Here is a 12,729-nt window from a genome sequence, read left to right as displayed (position 1 = left end):
GGTTCTTGGCTTCAGCCTGTTTCAGCCCCAGCATTGTGGCCATTTGGAGAGGAAAATAGCAGACAAAATCTCTTTCTTCCTACCTCTGTATCACTCTGCCTTCCAAATAGAATGAATAAATCTTTAGAAAAAAGAAGTATTGGTATTTTCTACAAATGGAAACATCTCCACAGAAGGATCCCAGCAGAGTTAACCTCAGTGTTAACACAATCTCAGAAGTCCACCAAATTTTTACCTTTTACATCATTGCAGCACTGGAATGCCGTCACATTACACGTAATATCATGAAAAAGAATAATCCATGTATCTAAACATTGGTTCTGAAGAGGAACAAAACAAACAAGCAATGTTAATGCTGGGATTGCTAAGGAAAGTTTAAAACAGCTCAGGAAGCAAAATAAATAAGTTTACATTAATCCAATACTATGACATATTATGTATTACTTTGAAATGGCATTTTTTTCTGGAAAAAACTGCATAATTTTTAAAAGGTAGAACTTCACAGCAATTATGCGAGAGGTGGCATTTTACAGTATGGTCTATTTCCATCCTTCCTTACTCTCTGATGTCAAAAGAACACAAATAATCAAGATTTCTCCTGATCCCTGGTGATTGGTTGGCTGCTCTCTGGGATTTTAATGACCAATAACAGTGTTAAAATAGTAAACTTCCACATGGGTACACTTTGGCAATGCATAGCACTAAGTTAACCCAGCGTTTTCATTGAAAGGAGCCTACAAATGCTTTGGAGTTCATGTCACCTGTATCAACAAGGGCCGTTTATCTGGAGTTAATCCCCCATTCCCCAGGATAATGTTCAGTTCCTCTGGAGAGGCCCACTGATGCTTAGGTGGCACCCAGTGTCCTGCTTTCACACATTAATAAAAGCCCACCAAAGTTCAGCTTCAGGAGCCCTCAGGCAGTAGGAAAGCACACCTCTGGCTTTCAACAGGCCGGCTCGACAGCATCGCCTACTCTATGACCACAAGAATGTCACCAGCATACAATGAAGTAAATGTATTCATCCCATCAGAAGGGTTAAAAAACAAGCAACTACGCCTAAATTTTAAGAGGCAAAATGAAGAGGAGCAATTTCAATCAGGAATGGTCTGTGACAGGCAACAGTGGTCTTCAGATGTCGTGCATTTCTCCCCACTCTGGGGAGTCGCATGTGCAGCATCACGGAAGTCGCAGGATGTTTAGCGGCACCTCAGCTTTCAAGGGCATGTTAAGGGGCACCAAGCAGACAAGACACAGAGAAACCCGGAGCAGAACGCTTGACAGATCACTCCCTCTGCCTGTCAAGGGGTGTGCAGATAAAAGGCCTTTAGGAAAAGAAACTGAAAAGCATTCTCCAACCCTTTGTGGGTACTTGTGCTCTTCTGTACTTGAAGTGATTGTGCTAATTCATATCGTTTGTTGTATGTCAAGGCAGCCTTTGGAAGACTGATGTTGACAGTCCACACAAACTGTTGAGTCACTTCCAGCTAATGGAAGATGTGACACTATCATCTAAAAAAATACAAATAGTTATTATTTTCAGATGATGGTTATTTGAGAAGGGCCCAATATGGTGAGAAAACCAGCCAACCAGCAAAAAAAACCAATAGTGCCAAGTGTGGCAGCTAAGTTCTAAGAGGGGCCCTAAGAACTCCACCTGCAGGGGACATGCATATCTGGCCCCCAAGCTAGTATGGATGTGATTTAGAATGCGATGGGATTCCCCAATAGGTTGCTGGCCAATTGGCTTTTAGTCAGAAGGGAGATTGTGGAGCTTTCAGGTGGGCACTCTGACTTCACCCAGGGAGCCCTTAAGAAAAAGGGCATGGTGGTGGGGGGGGAGACTTTCCTGAGGTCATTGAGAATGGAAGCTGGTTTTGAAGGTCTAAGGTACCAAGCAGCGAGTAGGCCAAGGAGCTATGAGCAGAGGGAAGCATGTTCAGAAAGTAAGAGGGAACCTTAGTCTTAGAAGCAGCCAGAAAACGAGGCCTGCATTGTAGAACTGTAACCAAGTGAACTCTGGGAGCAGCACCATGGGAGCTTGAACAAGGCCCTGGGTCCCACACAACACAGCTCAGGTGACAACTTGATTTTACATTCTTGAATTCTGAGTAGAGACCAGCCACGTCATGCAAGCCTGGACCTCTGATATACGGCAAGACAAGTAATGAATGAGTCACTGCAAGCTACCAACTTTATGAGAATTTCTTACATGGCAACCGAAAGATAATATATCCATGTTCTTCCAAACACTTCAAACCAAGGGTAAAGAGAATTTCCCAGACCTCCAGTTTGAGGGGTCAGAAAATGGCATTTCTATCTCCTCTTGAAAACTCTAACACTTTTTTTTTTTAAGATTTTATTTTTATTGGAAAGGCAGATTGGACTTACACAGAGGAGAGCTAGACAAGGATCTTCCATCCACTGGTTTACTCCCCAAATGGCCACAATGGCCAGAACTGTGCTGATCAGAAGCCAGGTGGCAGGAGCCTCCTCCGGGTCTCCCACGTGGGTTTGCAGGGTCCCAAGGTTTAGGTTGTCCTCTACGACATTCCCAGGACACAAGCAGGGAGCTGGATGGGAATTAGAGTAGCCAGCACATGAACAGGCACCCATATGGGACTTGGCACTTGCAAGGTGAGGATTTAGCCATTGAGCCATGGCACCAGGCCCACAATACAATTTCTAACAGAAATTAAGCAAAATGTGATTAAAAAAAAAAAAAAAACATTTCAAACCAAGAAAAGGAGTGGGTGGAGAAGGTTAAAAAGAAACTCCACTGCAATCAAGATGTGAACCCCAGGACAGTCCAAGGCTGGCTGCAGGTGGGTAGTGATAAGCCATGTCTCAGCAGACAAAGGCCCTCAGCTGTCGCACCCTGGAGAACAGGAACAAGACACTTCTTAGGCACCCTGGAAATGGGTGAAGAATCAGGTGCACAATATGGAGATACATGTGGATTATCTTCAAACTGTCCTAGCTGACAGTCCCAGAGGTCAAAGGGTGGCCCACAGACTCACGACCACCACCGGGAGCTTACCCTCCACCTGAGTGCCTCACTAAATAAGAGAAGAGCTTCCAAAGGGGAAAGAAAAAATGACCATGGCCAATGAAAAGGAATATTAAGATGCAGCTTGAAGGAGAACCAGACACAACAGGAAGATTCCAAGGACTGCAATTAGAAAGACGAGACCAAGACAAGAGAACCAAGAAACTGGGGGGAAATGCCCATTCTGTAGGTGAAGCACTCAGAACACGACCAAAACTTCCAAAGCTAAAAAATACAACAACTGAAACACAATGTTAACAGACGGCATGGAAAAATATACGGAATGAATTTTAGGAAGGGGACTAGACCAAGAATGAACACAGGAAGTCAATAAAAAAACTCAGAGGATTGACTTAGCAAGTCAGACAGCCTATAGTTAGGAATCTCAGAGAACTCAGAAAAAAGAGGCGAAGAAGCTCACTTTGATGTCACACAGGATTGCTCCCCAAGGTCCTGGCTTCCAGAATTGAAGGTAAAGATCAACGCAACGGAAAAGCCTCACACCAAGACACATTATCCAGACATCTTAAACCTTTACTGTCCCACAAGATGTGCGAGAACTGTAAAATTAGGTCACCAATGAGTTAGGAAAAGGTATGGACAATTCAGTAGTAGCAAGGGAAGTTTAGAGTGTAACGGTTTAATGACTTCAAAATTAAGAATGACATTTGTCTATTAAGCAGAAATCTATGCTCACACAGTTCATTAAGCATGACAGTACAACAGACAGTTCCAGAATATTATCACAAAATGCCTTCCCGTGCATGCTTTCTCAGGAAATAATGTACATCATGAAAACAAAAGCTGAGTCGAAAGAAAAGTCATGAAGTCTGTGGCAAGGATTAATGAGATGATAACAAAGGGAAATCACCAGACCAACAGCTGTGCAGGCGTTCAAGGAAACCAACTGGAAGGGGTCGCCTGGAAGAAGGGCTCCATGGAACAAGCGACCAAGAGGAAAGGAAGGAACGGGCAGATTACTTGCTGGTTGTAAACAAGTCCCAGAGCATTTTTCATGGGTGGTCACCCTCTTCTATTCACACACCAGTCCCAGGACCCTGCTGCAATGTGCATCTCTAGGGACACACATTACTTCCCCCCCTCACTATCTGTAGGGCTTTACTCCAATGCCAGCATATATTCAAAAATATATTCATTCAATGAATACGTGGCTTGAGTAAACAGCATAAAATAATCATTTATAGATTTTACATGGAGGGGAAGTAGAGAAAGATACATGGAGAGCACAAATGCCAATCTGTCGGGCTTCACTCCTCAAATGCCTGCAATGGCCAGGGTTGGACCTGAACATTCTACCCATGTCTCCCAATCACTTGCTTCATCATGGCTTCCTCCCAAGGTCCCTCCTAGCAGGAAGATGGAATCAGGAGCCAAAGAAGGAACCCAAACCCAATCCTCTGATGCAGGATACTACTCCAAGACTTTCTGATAGAAATATTGACAAAAAAGGCATATAAACTATGGCAATTAAATTATGATAAGTGTGAAGCTACAAAAAGGAATTTTTTCTTTAAGTTTCAATTAGAAAATATTACAAAGATGTTTGGCTATTTACCCTCCTGTCTAGTTTTGACCAGCATCAAATAGCCACATTCTGCCACCTGGTGGTTATAGCTGTAAATACAACCTGGCTTGACTGGTTTACCTTCAAAGACACAAGACCAAAAACATCTATGTACATCCTTCCATGCATTTATTCATTCAGTTTTCTCTCTCAACTCATCAACTGAATCCTGAACACAAAAGAATAACATGCAATGAAGCAACAGGATTTTATTAATAATTTATTGTCAGTAAGAAAGACTGGCTAATGGTAATTTTCAGTAAAAACCTTTACAAGACCATTGCATCACAAATATACAGACACTATAAAAACTGTGTCATGGTGGTTTTGGTTCTACACAGATATGCAGAAGGTCCCCGTTACACTTTCCAATAATGAAAAATGTTTATAATTCTAAAATAAAGCAACCCATTTAAGACATGTCCATGTATCAGATCTTTTCCCATCTTATGTACAGCTGGAAATAAATGACTATTGAAATGTAGTAATGAAATGTCATACATCAGTGGAAAACAACATATAATGAGGCCCTGGTTATATTTAAAAATCAGGGTGCTAGGTAATGATACTAACACCACCAAGATTCAGTTGGAAACAAATGCACAATGTATTTTTAAAAACCTAGTTCAAACTATGAAAAAAATCAAATCTGTACATAAAATTTACAAAAAAAAGAAAAGACAGGAAAATTAAAGTAATCAAATCTATATAAATACATGAGTCATGCTAACAAGACAGTGGGACTGATTTTTTTTTCCATTATTTGAACATGGACAGATGTAAATACAAAAGAAGACGTTTAGAAATGAAACAGCTAAGGACAGTCTCATCCAATTACAGTAGGTTAGGACACTGAAAATGGCTGACATGTCAAGTGGCGTGTGATTCAGTGCAGCCATGCCCATTTTAGCTCACCGAAAAGAAGCGCTCAAGCACTGCTACAAAGAACAATGCAGGAGAGTATTTATATAATCTCTAGGTTTGTTAAAGTCCAGGCACTTTATGGGGGGCGGGGAAGTTTGAGTGTCAGACTTCTGTATGCTGTTGGGAATCGAGCGGCGGAATCGTCACCTCGTCGAAGTGGCCATCATCTCCGCTCTCATAGTCACTCATCATGACCTCGGACTCCACTTCACAGCACGCTGACACGTCAGAGCAGGAAGCCGTGGAAGCATACACAGACATGGGCATGTTTTCTACAGTGGGGGCTTCAAAGTTCCTTTGATGCCCTGGAGGGTAAGGAACGTAGGGTTCTCGACAAGTACTGTTGTCACCAGTGCCTTTTTTTTGAGGTTCAGGCATATCGGTGGGATAGAAACTGGGCAGGTACTGATTCAGGTGGAACCTCTGCCGGTTTCTCGGTGAGGAGCCCAAGCTACTACCTGCAGCAGGCATGTCTCTTGGAGGGTGAATGGATTCAAACTGATCGCTGAACTCTGGAGGTAAGGGGGGAAGTTCATCAGGCGCGGGAAAGTCTTCCGGTGGCGGTGGGAAATCACTCTCGATGTCATAACCACCGGGATAATAGTCTGTGTCGATGGCATTCGGGTCTGCGGAGTACAGGGGTGTCTGCTCATCAATCACCTCATAGTTAGGGAACTCCTGGATGTCTGGCAGAGGAACGCTTGGCATCCAATCCGATGTATCCCAGTGATACCCTTCGTGGAGAAGGAAACACAGTTTCAGTGAGTTTTCCCTTCAGCTTTGGGGTCATGCAGAAAGAGCTCACAGGGTGAAGGGCACAAAGATGCAAACACACGGATGCATTCACTCCATGCTCAGCACCCTGGAAACCTCTGGTTTGCCTTGAAGTTGCCCCTCCACCCAGGCCCAGTTTTGAGGACCAGGTTCTGTTTCTAGAACATAGACTTGGCTTTATGGATGTGCCTAACTTGCAAAGAAACAACTGGGGCCTAAGAAGTGGAATGCTAACATCACATGCACTTTTCCACAAATTAAATCGGCCCAGCCTTTCCACTTTACTTCTGCCATTTAGAACCCACTGTTTGAGGTGAAGAAAAGTGGAAGAAAAGCACTTTTTTTTTTAAGGTTTTAGATATTAAGACAGAAGTCTGTCCTTTCACAAAGGAGGACTGTATCTTGAGTAAAATAACAAATGTCCTAAGATTGCATTATGTCACTAAAAAGAAAACCACTGAGGTAACTTTTAAAAAATAAAAGTATTATGCAGCATGCTAAAACTTAGAATATACACTTCCTTTTTAATAAGGCATGTAATATTAGCAGGTGTGGCCATGCTTTCACCAAAGTGAAACAATGAGTTCTCACAATAGGTATGCATCAATGCATGCCTCCCCATCAAGCAAAACACAAACAAGCATTCAAAAATGTAACAACTTTAGAGAAACTACAATCAATCTTTGGATCACTTTAAATTGTGTAAAATAATCATGATTTAAAAAAAAAACTTCCCAATTTAGGGACAGTTTTTTTTTCTTAGGATTTTAAAAATCCTTTGACAAGACAGGAAATGGTTAGGCAATATGTATTCACAAGGCAGTGCACAGACAACCATGTACTTAGTTACTGCTGCAAACACTGAGCAACCATGTGAAGCAAGTTGGCTCGAGGTGGGTGCCAGCCCCGCATCCATGTGTTTAGTGATCATCAATGAGCAACTGGCATGCATAAGTCACCTCTTGGTTTGCTGAGGTCAGGAGCAGCCAAAGATTCTTTTGGTGGTACAGTAGGAAGAAAAGAAAACATTTATAATTAAAACAGATAGATGGCTGAAGAGGCAAAACAGTACGCAATACAATGTACACCGTTTATAAAGCCCAGTCAGCCATAGAACATATTTTTAAGCCATTAGCGAATTCCCAATGGTTGGGAGAAATTTATGTTGCACAAATAAAAGGGGATATGGGAGGGCAAGGAAACAATGAGTGATGATAAAGTAGAGACAACACTGCCAAGAAACTCAAACCCGATTTTCCTACTTCCCCCCATTTATGAATATCTAAATCTCAAAACAGAGTTCTCTTAACAGTGAGTAAATAAAAACTACAAGTTCTAACAAAATGTAAACTTCTTGGGTTGCTTAGGTAATAATGCAAAGACATCTGAACTTGCATAACGCACACCTACTTGACAGCCTATTTTAAATTTCAAAAGTACATTAAGTATGAAGAAATGTAGAAGTAAACACGGATCACTGAAGGCTGAAAATCTTTCCAAACCTTATCCCCCTTTGAATGGATGTTACATTTACACTGTCGCTTGTCCTCTAGGGAGATCATTATCTACACCTCCTCTCTGCCCTTCTTCCCCAAACCTGTAATCACACTTGACTTGTCAGGGCTCTCACTGAAGCACCAAACAGTTGCATTGCAAGTGTCACTGTCAGATAGGGTCACATGATGCACTAAACTCCAGGTTTCCTTTTTGAAACAAGGGTGCAAATTCTTCAGAGCTTTCATTAGGATTAAACAGGACAGTGTACAACAGGCTGGCACTAGCTGTTAGGGACCACTGATGACTGTGAAAGCAAGAATCATGACGGAAGTATGCCATGGTACTGATTTTCTAAACAGGGTCAGGCTTTCTATACATTCTGTAAAGTTCTTCAAAAACCTGGTGATAAACTAATTTGGGACACAATATTTGATAGAGGGTTTTCTTCTGAGGATGTGGGTATATGTGATGGTCCTAAAAAATGAATAATTCAGTATTGAGAGAATATATATCTACGTAATATTTTTAAAGTTTACAATACAGTAAACCCTTTTATGGTAAAGGGGGGAGGGTACAATGTTTTAAAATATAATAGGTATCCCATATCCTTAAAACTTTAGCTAGGTTTCAACTTCAAATTCCATTTTAATTTTGGAAATGGGCCAAATGAAATGTTTAGGAAAAGAGATACTAATGAAGGAGCTGTTTTAAAATCTGCTTTTTAAAATCCCATCAATGCTTGAAACATTGGCATATCATCATGGCAAAACTAAAATTTACTAGACAAAACAGAGGACTCTGACTCATCAAACAAAAGCTTGGCATTTCTTGGGACAGGAAGCTAAGCCTTATCTGAAGCTGTAATGATGAACAGTGAAACCTCAGCCCTGCCCTGCCTGCTTAGATCTTGAGAACACGCGGTGCTACCAGCAAGGCTGCTCTGTTTTCTGGAGCTTCCTTCTGCACGCTCTGATGGCCTGTGCACATCATTCTCTAAGCGTTAGCCCAGCTACAGCAGAATTGGGAATTGGTTAAAACTGCGACTTCTTAAGGCTGGATGCAGACCTGTGTGATCACGAAATCTGAAGCTGGGCACCAGCTGTTGCACTTTTAATCAGCCTTCTAGGTAACCTAATCTGCCTTATACCTTGAAAACTACTACCTGCTGCCTTTGGTGTGTTCTCATTAGGCTTGAGGGCGCTAATTAATGGCTAATATAATTCAAAGTAATTTGAAGGACATGGTTAATGTCACTGCTTACAATCTTGAAATTAAATCATTTCCCACTAAATCAAAGATGAATATATATCTTCTACCATATTCTGCCCTTTTCTTTAATCGAATCTAGGGAAAAAACCAAAGGTGCAGATTCAGTTGTATGCTAATTATACAAGCCTTGTGGAATTCAGCCCTATTCTCACATAAACATCATTTTCTGTAGGAAAATTTTTCTCAGGCAGTTAGAATTGTTCACAAATTTCTCAATATGGTACCACATAAAAACAAGTTCTTAAGATCCTCTGTGTTACTTCTGATGTCTGCATGAATCACTATGAATGATAAAACATAACAAAGAGGTATGACTGACATAGAAATATTTTTGTAACACATCCATATTATGAATATACACACAGGGACAGATAAAGCACTCAAATCCCTCAAAGTCACAAACTACTTCTTATAGCACTTGAATAGGACACAGCACAGTACTCCAGTGCCACTGCCACAGGGAAACACACACATGAACACGAGCACTGACGACTGTACCTTCTTTATTTACCGTGTCAACTACAGCATTGACAAGGTGTATTACAGTCACTATGGAAGCTTGTAAAAAGGTACAAAAGGAGTCAATTAGGAACATCTTCAGTTAGTTACAAAACAGCACATAAAACAGAACTCATTCATCCTAAAGATATGTTAGCTCACAACTTGAAAATTGAAGCTAATGCTTTAATCCAGCCATACAGTGGGACAAGAGACCCTTGCACTGTTAATGCGTTTCTAACCGAGCTTTAAACTTATTATTAGTCAAAGAAAGAAAATATTTTTTGTTTTTGGAATTTGGGAAAAAATGTTCGCTATTGATTTTTTCACAATTATAATTATGGATTGTATTAGAACAAAAACAATTCTTATCCTAACATCTCTTGGATGAAAGACTTAAAAAAGTAATACACTTGATGAGTTACTCTACTGGGTCCATGCAATGAACTTGTACGGTATCCCCAGAAAAAAACATTTTAAGAGATGCTTATGCACTATAGTGACAAAAATAGCTTGTCCGTGCTGTTACTCCCACCCTGAATTTCTGGTCTTTGGCAGACGGACTAACAGCTGGTGAGCCAACAGACCAGCAGAGAAATACAGACTCTGCTTCCCATGCACATTCACTTTTCGTTTCGGTTTCAGCCTGTTTTGCAGTGCCACAATCACTGTCACACATGTGGCAGGCAGAGGACTGACCTGCAGACATGCCCACATGCTGAGCCTGGGGATCTGTGTATATGTTAAGACATGCAAAAGTGACGTGGCTGATGGGGTTAAGGACTTAGAGAGGGAGATTTTCCCGCATTAGCTGGGTAGTCTCAATGAACTAACAAAGGTCTTTGAAAGGGGAGATTCTTCCCCAGCTGTCCTTGGAGGACCTACGAGTAGAAAAACGGTCCGTGGAATGTAATGTTGCTGTCTCTGAAAGATGGAAAAAGTCATGAAGCAAAGAATGTCTGTGATGGCCAGTAACTGAGACAAGTAACGAAACAGATTCCTCGCTAGGATTTCCAAAACGGGAGGTAGGCTATTGACTCGGCAGTTTTAATAGTTCAGTCACAGTGGACTTTTAAATTGGAACTGTAAGATAATAAGTGGACACTGATTTAAGCCATTAAGTTTGCAATCATACGCCATAGCATCCTTAGAAACTAGTAATAAAATGTTTAACTGCAGACTAATTTCATGATCAATGACTAATTACAATAACGAGTAAAACACAAACACTTTTGAATGTATGTTGTTTTTTGTTGAAGATTAGCTTTCATAATTTACTTGACCACAGTATATTACACGCATTTAAGAGTATTATTACAAAGAATGTTGTTTCAAGAAACAGAACCGGTAAAGAAACTATTGAACAACACTGAAAAAATGCAATTGTGAAGAATATTTATGGGGCAAGATAAAATTATTTCATAAACTGCAAAGAAGTAATTCTACCTTCTTCTTTTAGTTTACCAAGCAAGGCAGTATCTATTTAGCCCATATACAATATAAATATACACTGTGATTATATGGCTTTATAGCAGAAAACAATAGAACATACTTCTTATCATCTTTAGTTTGGAAAGGTTTATGCTTTGTAATAGACTACACTAATTACTGTGGATTGTATCAGTAGAGATGGGTCATTTCTTTCCAGCAACAAAACATTTAGATATATAAATACATAATAGGTTTTGCAAGAAAAGGAAAAAACAAAAAACTTGTGAAACTAATTCTGAGCAAAAATCTCCACTAAAAACTTACTTTACAACATTACTGGATGGTGACAATTTTCTCTGCTTACACGTTTTAATGTGGTAAAGCTGGTTGTTAATGCCAACTACCCTAGTGAAATCACAAAACATAACTGGTGTCACAGATCCCATTGTCAAACTTTCTTCATTAGAAATATAATCAAACTTACTAGCAATCTCTTACACTGTGCTCTCAGTCAGTACGCTCTGATCCAAATGGGAGCTGGGGCCGCAGTGGGGTTGAGGGAAGAGACAAATAAAACCTTGTAATACCAATGGTGCTACTGAAGCCGAACATTTCAGACTATCACATCTCTTCTTGATGTGTGTGTGTGAAAGAGTTGTTTACAAGGATTTTTGAAATTGCAGGGAACTCCCATAACATTTACTGTTATACAGAAAGAGTCAATAAAATTAAGCAATCAGATAGCAATTATCTTTCAATTAATTTTATCTTCTTCCCTATTGCCAACAAGTTGCTACTCATTAAGAAGATTCTACATACTTCCCCAGCAAAATGTTCATGCAGTTTATGTACAAAGTACTGTTTCAAAGTGGTCTAAGTGCATCTAAATTATTATGTCCCTTAATGAGCAGCAGTGCGTACAATTACCAAGCAAACGGTGGCATATCACCGCTCCGCTTACTCACCATTGTCATCACATGATTCAGACTGAAAGGAGCTAAGAGACTGCACTTCAGACAGGCTTTCGCGGGCGCTGTATGGCTGCGAAGGCTTCTCCTCTAAAGGTTTCTTGGAAAGACAGGGATCAAGATCCACCACTTTAGCTACAGGAAGAGATGACAAATGGTTAGTTCGTGGAGAACCAGGATTTGATTTAATCACTGCTGTATCCTAATGTGGAGCAAGTGTTACCAAACAAATGGCCACCTTAACTTCAATACAAGGATGACTCAAAGGAGAAAAACCTCATAGATCTCAGACCCACAGACATTTTCCATCCACATGACTCTAGATATCATTAGCCAATAAAAAAAAATACTAAAATGCTGTTTGAAAATGGCACATGTAGCTTTTTAAAAATATATCAAATATGTGTCAGGTCATAAAAATGAATAATGTCACTTCTTTCAGTCATATTAAAAAATAATTTTGACATAGAAATAACACCCCTGCTCCAATCATTACATATATATTTTTTCCTAATATATCAAACCAAAAAATTCACAGTGGAGAATGTGCAACAATTACACAACTAAAGTTATCTTCCTGGAATATTCATTGGGACATGTCTAGATAGGGCTCCTAAGGGTTCAGGCGGTACTCAAGACATTCCCAAAGGTTTTATCCACAATGAGGGTTTAGATATGAGACATGTTAGTCTCTAATCAAGACTCCACGGTTTGACTGGAATCACTAAAAGCTG

At 40.4% G+C, this 12,729-nt stretch overlaps 1 protein-coding gene across 3 annotated transcripts in view; it reads right to left on the bottom strand.

Annotated features, from left to right (window-relative positions):
• Positions 1–4,841: 4,841 nt before the first annotated feature.
• The window catches only part of FAT1 (FAT atypical cadherin 1), a 119,312-nt gene continuing 111,424 nt past the window's right edge, over positions 4,842–12,729 (bottom strand). For 2 of the 3 annotated variants that reach the window (XM_058669891.1, XM_058669892.1), the window contains exons 26-28: positions 11,993–12,130; positions 7,292–7,327; positions 4,842–6,292 (exon numbers count right to left, since the gene is read on the bottom strand). In XM_058669891.1, the coding sequence (XP_058525874.1) occupies positions 5,661–6,292; positions 7,292–7,327; positions 11,993–12,130 (806 nt within the window). In that variant the 3' untranslated portion in view covers positions 4,842–5,660. The remainder of the gene's footprint in view (positions 6,293–7,291; positions 7,328–11,992; positions 12,131–12,729) is intronic. The other variant, XM_058669893.1, reaches the window with a different exon arrangement.

Source organism: Ochotona princeps, chromosome 11 (assembly GCF_030435755.1).
Source record: "Ochotona princeps isolate mOchPri1 chromosome 11, mOchPri1.hap1, whole genome shotgun sequence".
In the NCBI taxonomy this organism is placed as follows: Eukaryota; Metazoa; Chordata; class Mammalia; order Lagomorpha; family Ochotonidae; genus Ochotona; species Ochotona princeps.
The sequence above is the reverse complement of the archived record's forward strand: the minus strand, read 5'-3'. Positions and strand labels throughout refer to the sequence as shown.